The following is a 14,067-nucleotide window of genomic DNA, read 5'->3' on the forward strand; positions in this document are numbered from 1 at the left end:
CTCATGTGCTCGCACATTAGAAACTTGAAGCAAAAGTGAACACTGACATCAGGCCAATGAAGCTAAGAGGAAGACATACAAGTCAAATGTATTTAAATGGCAGTGACAAGTGTCTGACTGCCATGATGTGTACAAAAGTTCACAGTAGTCTGAAAATCTTGTAGTAATTTATCTGGGTTTCCTTGTGTGTTCAATATTCAAGTTGCACTCATCCTACCTAGTAAGAAAATATAACTGTTGGCTCTCATGCCCACCACAAACATTAAACTCAACAAGACACAGCCTGCAAAACCGGTGGCCTAAGTTTCATGACACTTGCCTTGGAACAGGTCCTTGCTTTGGCATTATGTGACTGGTTAGTGACACCTCCTTTTTCAATGGGTGTGTAATGGAATCTTAGTTATCTGAATACTCTGCCTAAACCAGCTTCCAGTACAGGAGGAGTGAGGAGTGTAATCCCCCTCTGTAAGTTAGTTGCCGTAGATGCTCCAAGTCCTACCAACATAAAAACAAAGTGGATTTTATAAATTATTCAAAATATTTTTCTCATAATTGCTAACCAAACGTATAAAGCCGACATTCTACACATGGTGCTTGCACCTGCGGTTTCATATTGTTCTGCCTCATGTTATGTATGTTTCTTTTGTCAATTTATTGTGTTGCTTTTCTCAACACGAGACAAGACTAAACCCACATGCTTTTTATTTCATGGGATTTGTTTTTTTAACCCCTCTCCTAAAACTACAACTGAGACACAAGTTTTTCAACATAGATTACATCCCATAGTAAGACTAGGAAGAGCAGGTTTATTAGTCATAGAGGTCACAATCCTGTGCTGGCAAATATGAAGCCAGATGGGGTGCTGAAAGTGTGTTCCTACATGCCACAAATTAACATCTGGTACCAAGAGATGCATTCATTGCAATTAAAATGCTGTTTATTAGACTTCATAATTGGGGAACATGTGGGGCTGAATTATCGCCCATGAATCAATTGGTAATCAGTGCTTTGGGCGTTTAAGAGCGATGGACTGTTTTCTACAAAATAGCTTTACCAAGCGTGTGCATTGTATAAACTGGAGAGATAGATTGATCCATCTGGTCATAGAGTCATGTGTGCAGTATGGTGCCGACAGCTGCAAAAAGTTGAACCAAATGCAGAGCACTCTCTCACACACACACACACACACACACACACACACACACACACACACACACACACACACACACACACACACAATGAGCCTCTGTTTGGCCTGCCAGCCAACTGCACTGGATTTTAAGGTTTGTTGCTCTGAGGGACAAAATAGAGAACATATGTGCCTTGTGTGAATCAGGATATGAATTGAGAGGAAGATAAATGTACGATGTGTGTTTAGAAAAAGCATCTATGGATGTGGTTGTAGTGTAGGAAACTGTAATGTGTGTTCTAACCTGATCGGGCAAAAAGGAAAACTCTTAGCAGAATTCCTTATGAAACGCAGACTGCCAGGAGAGGGGAGCTGAGGTTCCTCCACTAACGGAAAACATGGATATGTCTCGGAATTTGAGAACTGTGTAAACCAGGCCTGGAAAATAAGGATCTATTAAATATCCCGGCACCCCTCTGTGACCCTTAGTGTTCATATCTTTCAAAATACACTATGGCCTTCATACTTTTTCATCATTGTTAAATATACCACACAATGACAACATATTTGGGCATCTGTTCTTATCCCCTATAAACTCAACAATGTTATGTTCTGTAATTGGCCTTTTAATATGAAATGCAGTGAAAAATGGTTATATTATTAACAATATTGTAATGTATTAGCAAATATTAAACAATATTTTTACAATACACAAGAAGGAAAGTATCCATCCGTTAGCTTCATGTCCCTTGAAACTCTGTTTTCGCAGCTGGTGAGTGAGAAGGTTGGCGGTGCAGAGGGAACCAAACTGGATGAAGACTTCAGGGACCTCGAGAGGGTAACATCCAAACATTTAAAATATATCGATGTAGAACAACAATCATTTATTGTGTTTTGTTGAAAGTTGAGTTGTCGCAAATTCACAAAGACATACAACTTGGCATTTTGATTATTGTCTTTCTCAACTCTTAACACCAGAAATCCGATGTTACCAGCAAAGCAGTGGTTGAAGTCATCAACAAAACATCAGAGTACCTCCAGCCCAACCCCGCAACAAGAGCTAAGCTTACCATGCTCAATACAATGTCCAAAATGCGCGGGCAGGTCAAGAGTCCGGGATACCCCCAGCCTGAGGGCCTCCTGGGGGAGTGCATGACTAAGTATGGACGGGATATGGGCGAAGACACCAACTTTGGTAAGAACAGTAGAGGCTGGGATATAGGGTGGGAACAATATGTATGTTATGTCTGTATGTTTGTTCAGGGGTTGCCCATCTTTTCAGTACAGATCCAATAATTATTACTAATGTGCATCTCTCAGTAATGCTTGTGTGTGTACTTCAGGTGGGGCTCTAGTAGACATTGGGGAGTCAATGAAGAGGATGTCCGAGGTGAAAGACTCTCTGGATATTGATGTGAAACAGAACTTCATTGACCCACTGCAGGCAGTCGCTGAGAAGGATATCAAAGACATTCAGGTAGAGTCTAAGATCGGGTGTGCTTCCTGTACAAGCCAGGCAGCGTGTGAAAGGCTCTGCAGAAGGGATGCACCGATTGCAAAAATGTCGGCCGATGCTGATACCGATGTAAAGAATAACATTTTTGCCAATACTGATGGCCAATGTTTTACTCTGTAAACTGTAATGGTAGCACAATGCAGACTAAGGCAGCCTATCCCTTTAAGAGAGGGAGTAGGGGATACGTGTGTGCATGTGTAAGCGCGAGAGAGAGGTTGAGCGAGCCATAGTAAGTTTCTGGAAGGTAACGGGAGTAGCAGCAAGTATAACAAAGTCACAAATATATACGACAGCCTCCCAAGAACACTGAAGAATGGATTTAACTTACCGATCCTCCAGACACCCGGTACACGGGGCAGAAATCCTGCAGCATGCGCAGCGAATGACTTTAAAGTTACGGGAGACCTACAGTCACTGTTCTAATCCTTTAAAATGATGCCCTGACTTCAGATTTGGTCCGTCAGATTTAAAAACAACGACGCTAATGCGACTTCTCCCGGTCACGTAGCAAAATATAAACATCGGCGACTGCCATCGGTGATGTCACCTTATTTTACCGATGTGCCGATGGTGCTAAATAGGACTAACATCGGCCGATGTCTCACTGATGTATCTGTGCATCCCTACTCTGCAGTCTGTGTGTCAGCTGCAACAGTAAAACAAGTATTTACTCTTCTGGTACATAATGGTTTAATTACATTCACATGTTTAAATCATGCAATTTTGTCACGAAAATACTTGGATATTCATGTGTTATATACTAATATACTTCATCCTTCCAATCCCAACTCTTTCGGCCCCTCAGCACCACCTGAAGAAGCTGGAGGGCCGCCGTCTCGACTATGATTATAAAAAGAAACGTCAAGGTAAAATCCCAGATGAAGAGATCAGGCAGGCCCTGGAGAAGTTCCACGAGTCCAAAGAGATGGCAGAAGGCTCCATGCACAACCTGCTGGAAACGGATGTGAGTAACTTGGAGACTCAGCTGGATCACAATGCAGACAGCAAATTAAAACCTACTCAAGTGATGCAAACACTGCAGTTACTCTTATTTTACCTACTGGTTTATAAAGTAGGCAAAGTGACGGAAACGTGTCCAATGTCAGTAATCCATAATAGACTTGGTGTATTTAATAGGCATCTGATTCAATTAGTGCCATGAAAATGCTTCGTCTTAATGAGTGGTTTGATGTGTTAGCAAGGTTCACTCGAGGTCTTATGAAGCTATCTAGTTATCTTTGGGGAGCCAACCACAATACTATTATTGTGATCTGATTTAAAGCAGAGGGATTTGAATTGGAATATCCTATAATGGCGCATTGATAAATAAAAACAAGTATATGCCGTTGAGAATTACTGAAACAAACTTAAAACATTTCCCCCCTAAGAATCACTATTAGAACTTTTTGAAACACAATATCCGAACAATTGAAAAATGTTTGCTATTTTGTCCATTTTTACTTGCATAGAAAATGCGTGTCGCTTTCTTCCTACAGCCCCTCAGCTATCAAGCCTGCTTTAAGAACAGTATGTGTCAGGTGACATGCTCTTGTTCTTTTCCACAGTGACTTGCAGAAGTCTGAGCTCGTCGAACTGGTTTTGTTTAGTGTTTACCATTTTCACAGATGCTATTATGAGATTTACAAGAGGGAAGTAATTGTGATAAATAAGATAAGAAAGATAAGATAAGAGTAACAAACACCAACTGTTATGATGAAAAAATAGAATCACGAGAGAATGGAAACGGCTAATGTGTAAGGAGTCTTTTTAAGGACCACTGCGGTTCCTGTGTTGGGCCTTGTTCTAAAATAGATGTTGTCTGCATGTAGGTGGAGCAGGTGAGTCAGCTGTCTTCTTTTGTGGAGTCTCTGCTGCAGTACCACAAACAGGCGGCGCAGGTCCTCGAGGAGCTCTCTGACAAGCTGAGGGAAAGGTCAGTGGTGTGACTATTTGAACAATACGTCATGCCTTTTGTATGTCGAGGCCGTGTCCTCTGCCTTGTGACATGTGATGATTCAGGACCATTTTTGTTCTTAGTTGATGTTACCCATTAATTATTCTTGACTTTTCCCTGATTACAGAAATGAAAAACGAACTTCACTAAACAATAAATAGAGTAGATTTGCTTTGATTCTGCCGGTTTACTTGTAGTTCTAGTAATTGTATTCACATCTGTTTATTTTATCTACCAGTATCTGTATTGGTGATGTGGTTTTTTTTCTGATTGTGTGCAGGGTGACTGACGCTCAGTCTCGTCCAAGGCGCGAATACGCACCCAAACCCAGACCAGTGTATGACTATGGAGAGGTAGAGAACTCTAACGGAGGATACACACCAGCTGCATCAACCCCTCCAGCTTACTCTCCGGGTAAACTCCCTTTTTAAATATTATTTGAGTGTGTGTAAGGTCTACTCCCAAGAAGGCATGTATGCAAGTGAATTTCATTCTTAAGACTGATGTGTCTTCCCTTTCTGCGACATTAACCAGCCCCAGCACAATATCCAGGTCCAGCCTTCCAAAGAACCTCCATCAAGAGCAGAGCGCGTGAGTGAGAAAGGATAACATGCCACTCACAGGGGACTAGAAAGTTTCACTACTCTCACTCACACTGGAGCGCATCTCTGTGGCGCAGAGGAGTCCGCATGTCTGCGTCCTCCTCAAGTGTTGGACTAACAATGTGGAATGGTGCTTAATGGGTCCATTATGTCCAGTTTGTCAGGTCCCAGGACAAGACAGGGATGTGTGAATATAACTGTTTGTCCAAGGCTGCAGATATGTATAAATATCAGCAAACAACATTCAAGTTGTGTTTTAAGTGATCAGTGATTGCAGTAATTAATCAAAGTTGTCAGTTAACTCTAAAATACTATCATTTTTTTACCTGCATCACGGTTATGCTGAATTGTATCTATCTGTATGTATACCTTTCTACTAACTGATAAAACTTCTGAACCTCAAGAAAAAAAATCATTACATGCCACATGGTTTGTTGAACACATACAGTATAATCAGGGTTAATCTAATAGTTGAGTGCCTTGAGCTTAAATTTATAATTAGTTTGGCTCTCAGTTCATTGATTTCCATCTTAAGGTTCAGAACGATTCTCCTTTAACACACTGTTGACTAACTCATAACTTGGTTTATTCCACAGTCATACTGGAAAACCTACTGGTGACACAGGAAATACTAATCTAATCGAAGGGACATTATCAATATTCATTTCACAAAGTGTTTCTCCTTCCTTTAAATCCCAACCTTTTCTGTCTCTTTTTGTGCAGCTGAGCCTTGTTGTAAAGCCCTGTATGACTTTGAGCCAGAGAACGAGGGCGAGCTGGGCTTCCACGAGGGCGACATCATCACCTTGGTCAGTCGAATCGATGAGAACTGGTTCGAGGGAGCCATTCGCGGCAGATCAGGATTCTTCCCCAACAACTACGTGGAAGTGGTGATGCCTCTGCCTTAGCTGAAAACAGCAAGGCAAGATAGGAACTGCAGAATGGAGAGGGTGAATAGGGGCAGAAGTAGTGATATCATCTCGCAAAAAAACAAAAGATGTTTTCTCTCTTGTAATAATCGCATAACCATTCAAGACAGGGACTTTATATGTACCTAGGAGTTACTTTAGTACAGAGCTTTTTTGGATTCTGTCAGATTATGTCAACATTTAGTTTTAAAAATAGTAAGGAAATTGGGATTTTTAGTGACAGCTTAACTTTTGGGTGCCTTTACAATATCTTAAGTATTTACATTCACTCTCAATGCACCTGTGCACTTTGTACACTACACCTCCATTACCGGGACTGATGAAGAAAGATCGAGACAGAAAGACATCTGTAATGACGTGCAGCAGTTTCAAACACTAAAACGTGCAACTTTATTCTTTCGTTCTGAACGTATTTTATATTTACAAGACTACATTTCTTGTTCTTTGTACTGTTTATACTGGCACTATACACACGCATGTATACGCATGCATTCCTCCAAACACTGTTAGCTACACTCCCAGTTCTCACTGTGCCTTCAGGCTTAAATTGTTGAAGTGAACATGGAGGACTGCCTGCCTTTTGTCGGCGTTTATGACTATCCTTTACTGCCATCTAGTGGTTAGCTACTGGTGCTGTCATACAACCTCTATTATTTTTTACCAGATCCAAAACAATCCAAAACAGTCTTTTATCAGATAGATTAAGGTGGCTTGTCTAATGTTTTTAAGGTAGAACATTTTTCTTGGAAACATAAATAACTCTTGAAATATAGCTGATATCAGTCAGCTGGTAACATTCACTGACTGCTGTATTTGCATCCTAACCCCTGCTGGTCAGAGACTTGACATTTTCTAAACACCAACAACCTATTCAAGACCAAAATAAGTTGTTTTATAGTTGGTTGTAAAGAGCTGTAGGGCGACCATAAATATGCTTAGTTTTACAACACTAACTGTTGCCACGATGTTGTTATTAATATAATTTATCCAGATAAATGTTTCTCACTGCACTCCACTGTCTCTTACAGCTCATTCCCACATTGGTTGAGACTGCTGTCTGACATGCAAAGAAAACCTATTTGAAACAGCCTCAGGCGCGCAATGCTCCATCATTTTGTTAAATGTGCAAGATTATTATTTGCAAACATCAGGTTTTTAATTTCTTTCACATTTTGTAGAAGAATAGCAGACATTTGTTTCCATTGCAACTCACAACAATATAACATGACTCAAAGCCATAAGTTCCCTTCAGTTCCTATATTTTCTCAGGCTGTATTGATACTGCTGGCAGTGTCGCTCACAATGTTTTGTGGGCTTTTATCCAACTGTTTGTCAATGTCTTTTCAGTCTTTGATTTGTTTTCCCCAAAGCACTGGGGTAAGCTTGGCTTTACTACTCTAACCTATAATTTAGAGCATGAAAATGAATCTGATGTGTTGTGTCTTGGGTATTTCTGGACCTGCCTCTGTTGAAACTGTGCACTAGACCTGCCAGAAAATGCTCCATAACCAGCTCCAAACTATTGTGTACAGAACATACTAATAATGAGGAAGGCCTTTACACAATGACTGGTTTCAGTTTCAATTAAGTCTTTTATAAGCTGACTATAAACTGTGAGAGTTTGTGCTGTTCACTTAAATACCAAAGTTCTCCTCTTGTCATGATCCCCTTGTTAGACCGCCCCCCGCCCCACTCATCTCTCCCATCTCTGTTTAGACCGGGAGCGGAACAGACAGACCTTTTCAGTGGGGAAGGGCACACAGCAGTGGATTATGCCCTTCCTCCCCCACTGGCCTTTATTCACCACCTGCCCCTTTACCCCTGCCCCCTTTCTCATTATCTGCCCCAACTCAATCCCTTTGTGCCTCTGGAGTCTCCTGGTCCACTCCTGGAATAATCTTCTCATTGTTATCATAATATGTGCCTCTTAAATGTTATGTTTGTATCCCTCCTATGTTATTATTGTTAAGTATAGGGCCGGGGTCTTCGGCTGTGCTGGATAGTAACCGTGTGGTTCAGGTGTGGGTTTACATGCCTCATTACACTAAATCAAAAGCCTGGAGTTTGAGAGGGGGGGAGGGTCAGGGGTTCAGATGGAGCTATTATGCATCTTGTATAATTTTGACAATGAATAATGTTGTGGAACAAAAGGCTGAGATCAATTTTTGTGTGCTGCTGCTGTCACATCTGAAATAGTTGTCTGAACGCTGCAGCTGACATTTATTGCAACACTACATTATATGTGATGGCTGTATTGCATTCCGTAACCATAAGTGTCATTGCAATATTGATGAATTAAGTATTATTGGACTTTAAAGCTTTATTTTTGTGCACAATCTTAATGGAATTTTGTAAAAATGTAACTGCTTTGCATGTGTGTTCTGTGTCTTAGTCAATGCCTTACTTTTGTAACTGTGATGCTATGGGGAGACTAAAAGTGGGATCATCCTGGATTATCTTTAGGATGTATGGATTACCTCTGTACTAAATGTAATCTTCAGTGTATTGTATGTTTTTGTTATTGTGTAAATAGCAATGGATGATCTTCTTTTGCTTCTTCAAATAAATATTAAGTCATTTTGCGCCCTTTGTGTCAACAGCCCTGCTACTAAATTGGACCTTTTAAATGTATATAACATATAATAAATGATGACTGATGCAGAAAACATCATAGACAAATAGGATCTTCTCTTTTCTGATGCATACATTTAAATATATCTATTAAAATATGCACAACTACTAATTTTCACTCAATAAACATGTCTTTACTTTAAATGTGTATCCCCAACCATCCCATTTCTAATCTGCACCACCAACCGTCTGCATGATACCCGCACACAGCAGGCCACAGTAGCCAGCTGTTGGATTATTGCCACCGTACTATCTCGGGGAAGGCGTGTCACTCCCCGAATTACTCAGCGCCCCTTTGTCCTCGATCGGTGCCCAGCCAGCGACACTCATGGCGGCTGCACCCGTCAGGCAGCGCTCCGGGCCAGGGGGACCCCGGGCGCAGCTCCCGCCCTGCTACTACGAAGGATACCTGGAAAAGCGAGGACCGAAGGAAAAGGTAGGGTCGTCCGGCGCACTGCCATGTTGTTTCCTGTGCATGCTGTGGAAAGCTGTGGTCAGTATGCAACGCACACCGGCTGATCCCCCATTCCCAGAGAGCTGTCAACTTCCTCCTGCTGTAGAATGGGCGAGGCGAGACTAGTACACTGCTGGTGGGGATTCTTGACATGGCGTTTGTTGTGCTAATAAATATGATTTAGCAAGAATCTGACACACAGCACATTATGATCGAATCACGACGCATGCATCGTGGAAACATGACTGATGTCAAAACATTGCATGTCATTGAAATCATTTGAACGATTAATGGCTTTCTTATTTACTAGTCATCTGTCTCATAGAATATGTCTGCCTATCATTTTCATCACCTACAATGTAATGCTGACTTATTTTACCATATTATGACAGCCTGATCCCATAAGTGCTACTTACTCTCTCAAATAGAAAGTTACAGGCAGTAAAATGGATAATATTAACTATTGTGTAGGTTGTTATTATATATGATACAGAAAACAGAATTGGATACCCTCCCCCCAGGCTCTTCCATCTCATTAGGCTCATTTTAATGCAATGTAGACATGTAATGTGAGCTTGGCTCAGGTGCAGGGTATTACTCTGATCCATAGCCACAGATTGACAGCAGCTGTGACTCACTTCCTATTCATCTCTTGGGACAGGAAATGGGGGGTGATAAAAATGGAAATATCCATTACATACAAAAGCAGCTTTTCACATCTCTGCTTGTGTCTTCATGTGACAGGCGTCCAGGCGACTGTGGACCTGCCTGTGCGGGAATTCTTTGTATTTCTTCAATAACGCCAAGGACAGCCATGTAAGTTTCAGACTGTGGACACCCTGTTGTTTGTGCATCATAGTGTGTTGAAACTGATGCATGTTTCTGTGTGTGTTACAGTTTGTTGAGAAGCTGGATCTCAGTGGGTTTGTGTCCCTGAAGGACGACTGCAGCCGGGACAGAAACCTGGAGGCAGCCAGACTCATCCTACGCATGAAGGATGGAGAGACCAAACTCACAGTAATGCCATTTAAAACAACTAAACACTTACATTAAAATACATTTTACGAGGTGTAACACAGCTATTGTCTCTTTCAGGCCCCTAACTTGGAATCAAGGGAGCTGTGGAAAGGTTTCCTCTACTCCGTTGTAGATGTAATTAATCATCTTTTGTACACCTGCATCACTTTATCTCTCTCTTGTGCCTTCTTTACAATATTCTCTCCTCTTTCTAATCATAGCTGAATGTACCATCCTATCTCACGTTGCTGCCTGGCCAGCTGCAGATGCTAAAGGAGGTGGTGGACAAAGAAAGATCCAGGAGGAGAACCCGTACTCCCACACGCGCTCCTCCCTCACGTGCTCCTCCCTCACCCCTCTCCGTGCCTTTAGTAGGGGAGATCCCACCGTGAGTTTTCCTTGAGAGGATAGAAGCTTTAATGTTTGACTATATGCCCATTATTAATGTGTGCTTGTGGCATGCAGGTGTTTCCGACCAGTGTCTCGAACAGAGGCTGAAGTCCTTTTAGAGAGGCACCCAGACTGTGGCAACATGCTGCTCCGTCCAGGAAGAGACGGGTGCTCATTGGCTGTCACGACTCGACAGGACCTCAATGGGTAAACACCTGCTGAATATCTGAGCACCACAGCTGTAAATATCAGAATTATGCGCAGCAAATGTGACAACGTTTGTGTGTTTCTCTCTTTTGCTCCAGGTCAGTGTTCAGGCATTACCGTGTGACTCAGAGGGACCAAGGTGGTTATGTCATTGATGTAGAAAATCCTGTGAGTATAATATTTACACATATACTTCAAATCTTACAAAACATTTCTTAAAATGGAATTATTCTGTCTAAATTATAATTTATTACCTTAATATTCAGTTATTCATGTAAAATTGTATTATGATTGTGTTTTTACAGGAGCAACTATTTTTTTATGCATCAATCCAACTTAACTCAATTCAGTTTATTGGCTTAATGTGTCTCAGTTATATCATGGCTAATACTTAGCTAAAATCTGCTTTATTGTATTAGAACAAATACAAAATCGGCATATTGGACGAATGCATCACTGTCAGTGCATGTATCTCTGTATTGTTTGCTAGAAGATAAAAACAATTTGGAAAGACACCTTTTCAAAAGTAAATACGACAACTATCTTTACATTTAGTCATTTATTTTCTCTCTCAAGTTAAGACTTTTAAGGAATTCTTGGGACATAACTTTAACCCAGTACACAGAGGGTTTTGTTAACTTTATTTTTGAAGAATAAATATACAACATGCTTTGAGAGTATAGCAATGTTTCAGACTAAATATATACAGCATTGACATAACAGCAGTTTTTTAAGGTGTAAAATGGATTCCCTTTTCCAGATCCCATGTGCTACCCTTCACGAGGTCATCAACGCTCTGGTAGAGAAGACGGCAGGAACTCTGCAGCCTTTCCTTCTGGAGGAGCCTTACGAAGAAAATATCAGTGAGGAAAAGATGCAATCTCAATATTTATGTTTTGTCTTTATGAGCATTGTATTACAATGTATCAACGAGGTGGACCATGTTTATTTCTGTTTTTGTCATCAGCATATGTGTCGGCCAATGATGAGAATGGAGAAAGGATCCTCCACACTGCCCCCTCCAGCCCCCTGCCAAAGGCTCCTGCCCTGCCTCCAAAACAAGGTTTGTCTTGGTCACATAAACTACATGCAGACAGTCACAGACAGACAGAGATATTCATCCCTGCTTTTATTCTGGTGCAGATCGTTGGCCCAGCAGCCCCCTTACCAGGTCACCCGCCCCAGACCGCCGTATCCTGACAACATCAGTGCCAGCTTCGCCCACTAACCCGATGAGAAGACTCATCCTCTCCCCTTCACCCCTCACACAGAGTGAGTAGACAATGCAGAGCCAACCTGCTGCAGTTTATCCTGATTTACAGTAAAAAGTCAAACAAAAAAAGGATGGAAAGTATAACATTCAGTAGCTGAGGAGTAATACAGTTAATCGTGCAATTAAATCTAATTATCTAAGAGCCAGAGCTGAATTCATTCGGCAGAAAGGTAATTGCCAGCTATTTAAATAATTGATTAAAGTATTTTTCATGGAAAAAACTCCAGCTCTAAAATATGGAAATGTATGGTAATTTATGTTAGTTGCAGACCTAATCAAAACAAATAGATATACTGTACAAAAAGGGACCTTTACCTGCCATGACGTGTTTCTTCTGTCTTTTCCACAGCTCTCAATGAGGAACTCAAACTAAAGCTGGAGAAGAGACGAGCCAGTCAGGAGTGATTGACTTATCATAAGGAACAACCATCTGTCACCGCATACTCAATCTTCAGTGCCAAAACCCTTCTTACCGCAGCTATGTATTTATCCTGTGCCTTCTAGGTGGAAGACAAGGGACAACAAATATTTCCACTTTCTCTAAGGGAGATACAAACCGTTGGACTGATTAAATGGACTTTGGTTGGCTTCTTAAGAGCAACACTGCCTGGAAAACACTGGATTAGGGTCATAAAATGCCTTAGTTGGGGTAACAATCCACTGGTGCTTTGTCCATTTGCATAAAGCTGTTTACAAACTGCATCTGAGCAAAAATAATAGTGCCACAACAAATGATTTCCCTTCAGATTACAGTCCACATTGATTCAACATGACTGGCAGCTAAAAAAAAAAAAAAGAGAAGCTCTGACACAAACCGGACCACCTACGGAGCCTGATGTTTTTCCGTCTGAGCCCCTGTCTGAGCTGCTGATGTGACTGCTGCAACACTGGAGACTAAGAACAAACAAACCTAAGACTGCAGAGATCAACATGGGAGCGACAAACTCTGACCTGAGACTCTTTATCTGCTCTGAAAGTAAATAAGCCAGGCATGATCAGGTTTCAGTTCAGCAAACCTGTTCACTCACCTCGTCATATGAAACATGCCTGAAAAAAGATATCGTCTGAATATAAAAAACAGGTGGGCAGAAAACTGAAAACTGCACAATCTCTGCCTGCTGCTCATGAGTGCTATTTGTGATATATAAGCAACCATTAATGTATTGTTGATTCAGTGACACTGTTGTGGCTCATCAATGACAAAGACTTTAACCGTACTGTTGGTGCTTATTTTAAAGTGTTTCCTTATTCTCTGCCAATGTGTTTGTGCTACTGTGTGGTGCTATGACTGGACCTGGAAACTCCAGGTGATTCTATACTTCCTCAAGAAAATGTGTCTACTGTAGTCATATAAGAGTGCCCTCTAGTGAAATATCTTTTAACTCAAGCGGCAGACACTAAAAAAAAAGCACACAGTGTTTGGAAATGAAGTACAATCTGTTTTATGTTACAGTCTGAACCCAGCAAAAACTTTTGGCTTTGTCACAATATTTTGCCATGTGCTACCTCTCGACCTTTAATAATGAAATTACAATGCATTACAGGTTTGAAGGAGCTTAAACAATAACAACATATTCTACATTGAAGTAGATTTGAAGTTTCTGAATAATTGTGGCAAACTGTGATCAAACTGTGTATGTTTGTACATGATGTGTTGTGTCTACTTGATCACTATCAAAGAATAGTGTTTGTTGGATATCAAGGGCATTAAATGTTTTTTTGCATGGATGAAATGGGTCCTTTTTTGTGAATCCCTTACTTGTGCTTTATCAATAGTGCTCCACTTTTTTTGTTACTAAAGACTGTCAGGTTGATCCAGTCATTAATGGAAACCAAGATTGCCATCAGGAGATTAAAGAAATTGGATAATGTCAGAATTAGACAAAACTATCAGTCCATCACAGAAATATTTAAGACCAGAAAAAATGTGTAGGAAACATTTGCAAATGTTTCTTTTTAAAGATT

The 14,067-nt window shown here is 41.0% G+C and overlaps 2 protein-coding genes across 3 annotated transcripts in view; both read left to right on the forward strand.

Moving 5' to 3' along the window:
* The window catches only part of LOC134865649 (endophilin-A2-like), a 9,961-nt gene extending 1,249 nt beyond the window's left edge, over positions 1–8,712 (forward strand). The window contains exons 2-9 of one of the 2 annotated variants that reach the window (XM_063885310.1): positions 1,899–1,967; positions 2,108–2,324; positions 2,473–2,606; positions 3,451–3,609; positions 4,475–4,578; positions 4,880–5,013; positions 5,134–5,190; positions 5,925–8,712. In XM_063885310.1, the coding sequence (XP_063741380.1) occupies positions 1,899–1,967; positions 2,108–2,324; positions 2,473–2,606; positions 3,451–3,609; positions 4,475–4,578; positions 4,880–5,013; positions 5,134–5,190; positions 5,925–6,109 (1,059 nt within the window). In that variant the 3' untranslated portion in view covers positions 6,110–8,712. The remainder of the gene's footprint in view (positions 1–1,898; positions 1,968–2,107; positions 2,325–2,472; positions 2,607–3,450; positions 3,610–4,474; positions 4,579–4,879; positions 5,014–5,133; positions 5,191–5,924) is intronic. The other variant, XM_063885311.1, reaches the window with a different exon arrangement.
* A 368-nt stretch (positions 8,713–9,080) lies between these two features.
* stap2a (signal transducing adaptor family member 2a) lies at positions 9,081–13,821 on the forward strand. The gene is made up of 11 exons (XM_063885300.1): positions 9,081–9,197; positions 9,960–10,031; positions 10,113–10,232; positions 10,311–10,367; positions 10,454–10,620; positions 10,698–10,829; positions 10,928–10,997; positions 11,590–11,692; positions 11,797–11,892; positions 11,973–12,101; positions 12,452–13,821. Exons 1-11 carry the CDS (start codon positions 9,090–9,092, stop codon positions 12,505–12,507), a joined length of 1,110 nt encoding a protein of 369 aa, XP_063741370.1. The 5' UTR covers positions 9,081–9,089; the 3' UTR covers positions 12,508–13,821.
* The last annotated feature ends 246 nt before the right edge of the window (positions 13,822–14,067 follow it).

Source organism: Eleginops maclovinus, chromosome 6 (assembly GCF_036324505.1).
Source record: "Eleginops maclovinus isolate JMC-PN-2008 ecotype Puerto Natales chromosome 6, JC_Emac_rtc_rv5, whole genome shotgun sequence".
NCBI classification, from domain to species: Eukaryota; Metazoa; Chordata; class Actinopteri; order Perciformes; family Eleginopidae; genus Eleginops; species Eleginops maclovinus.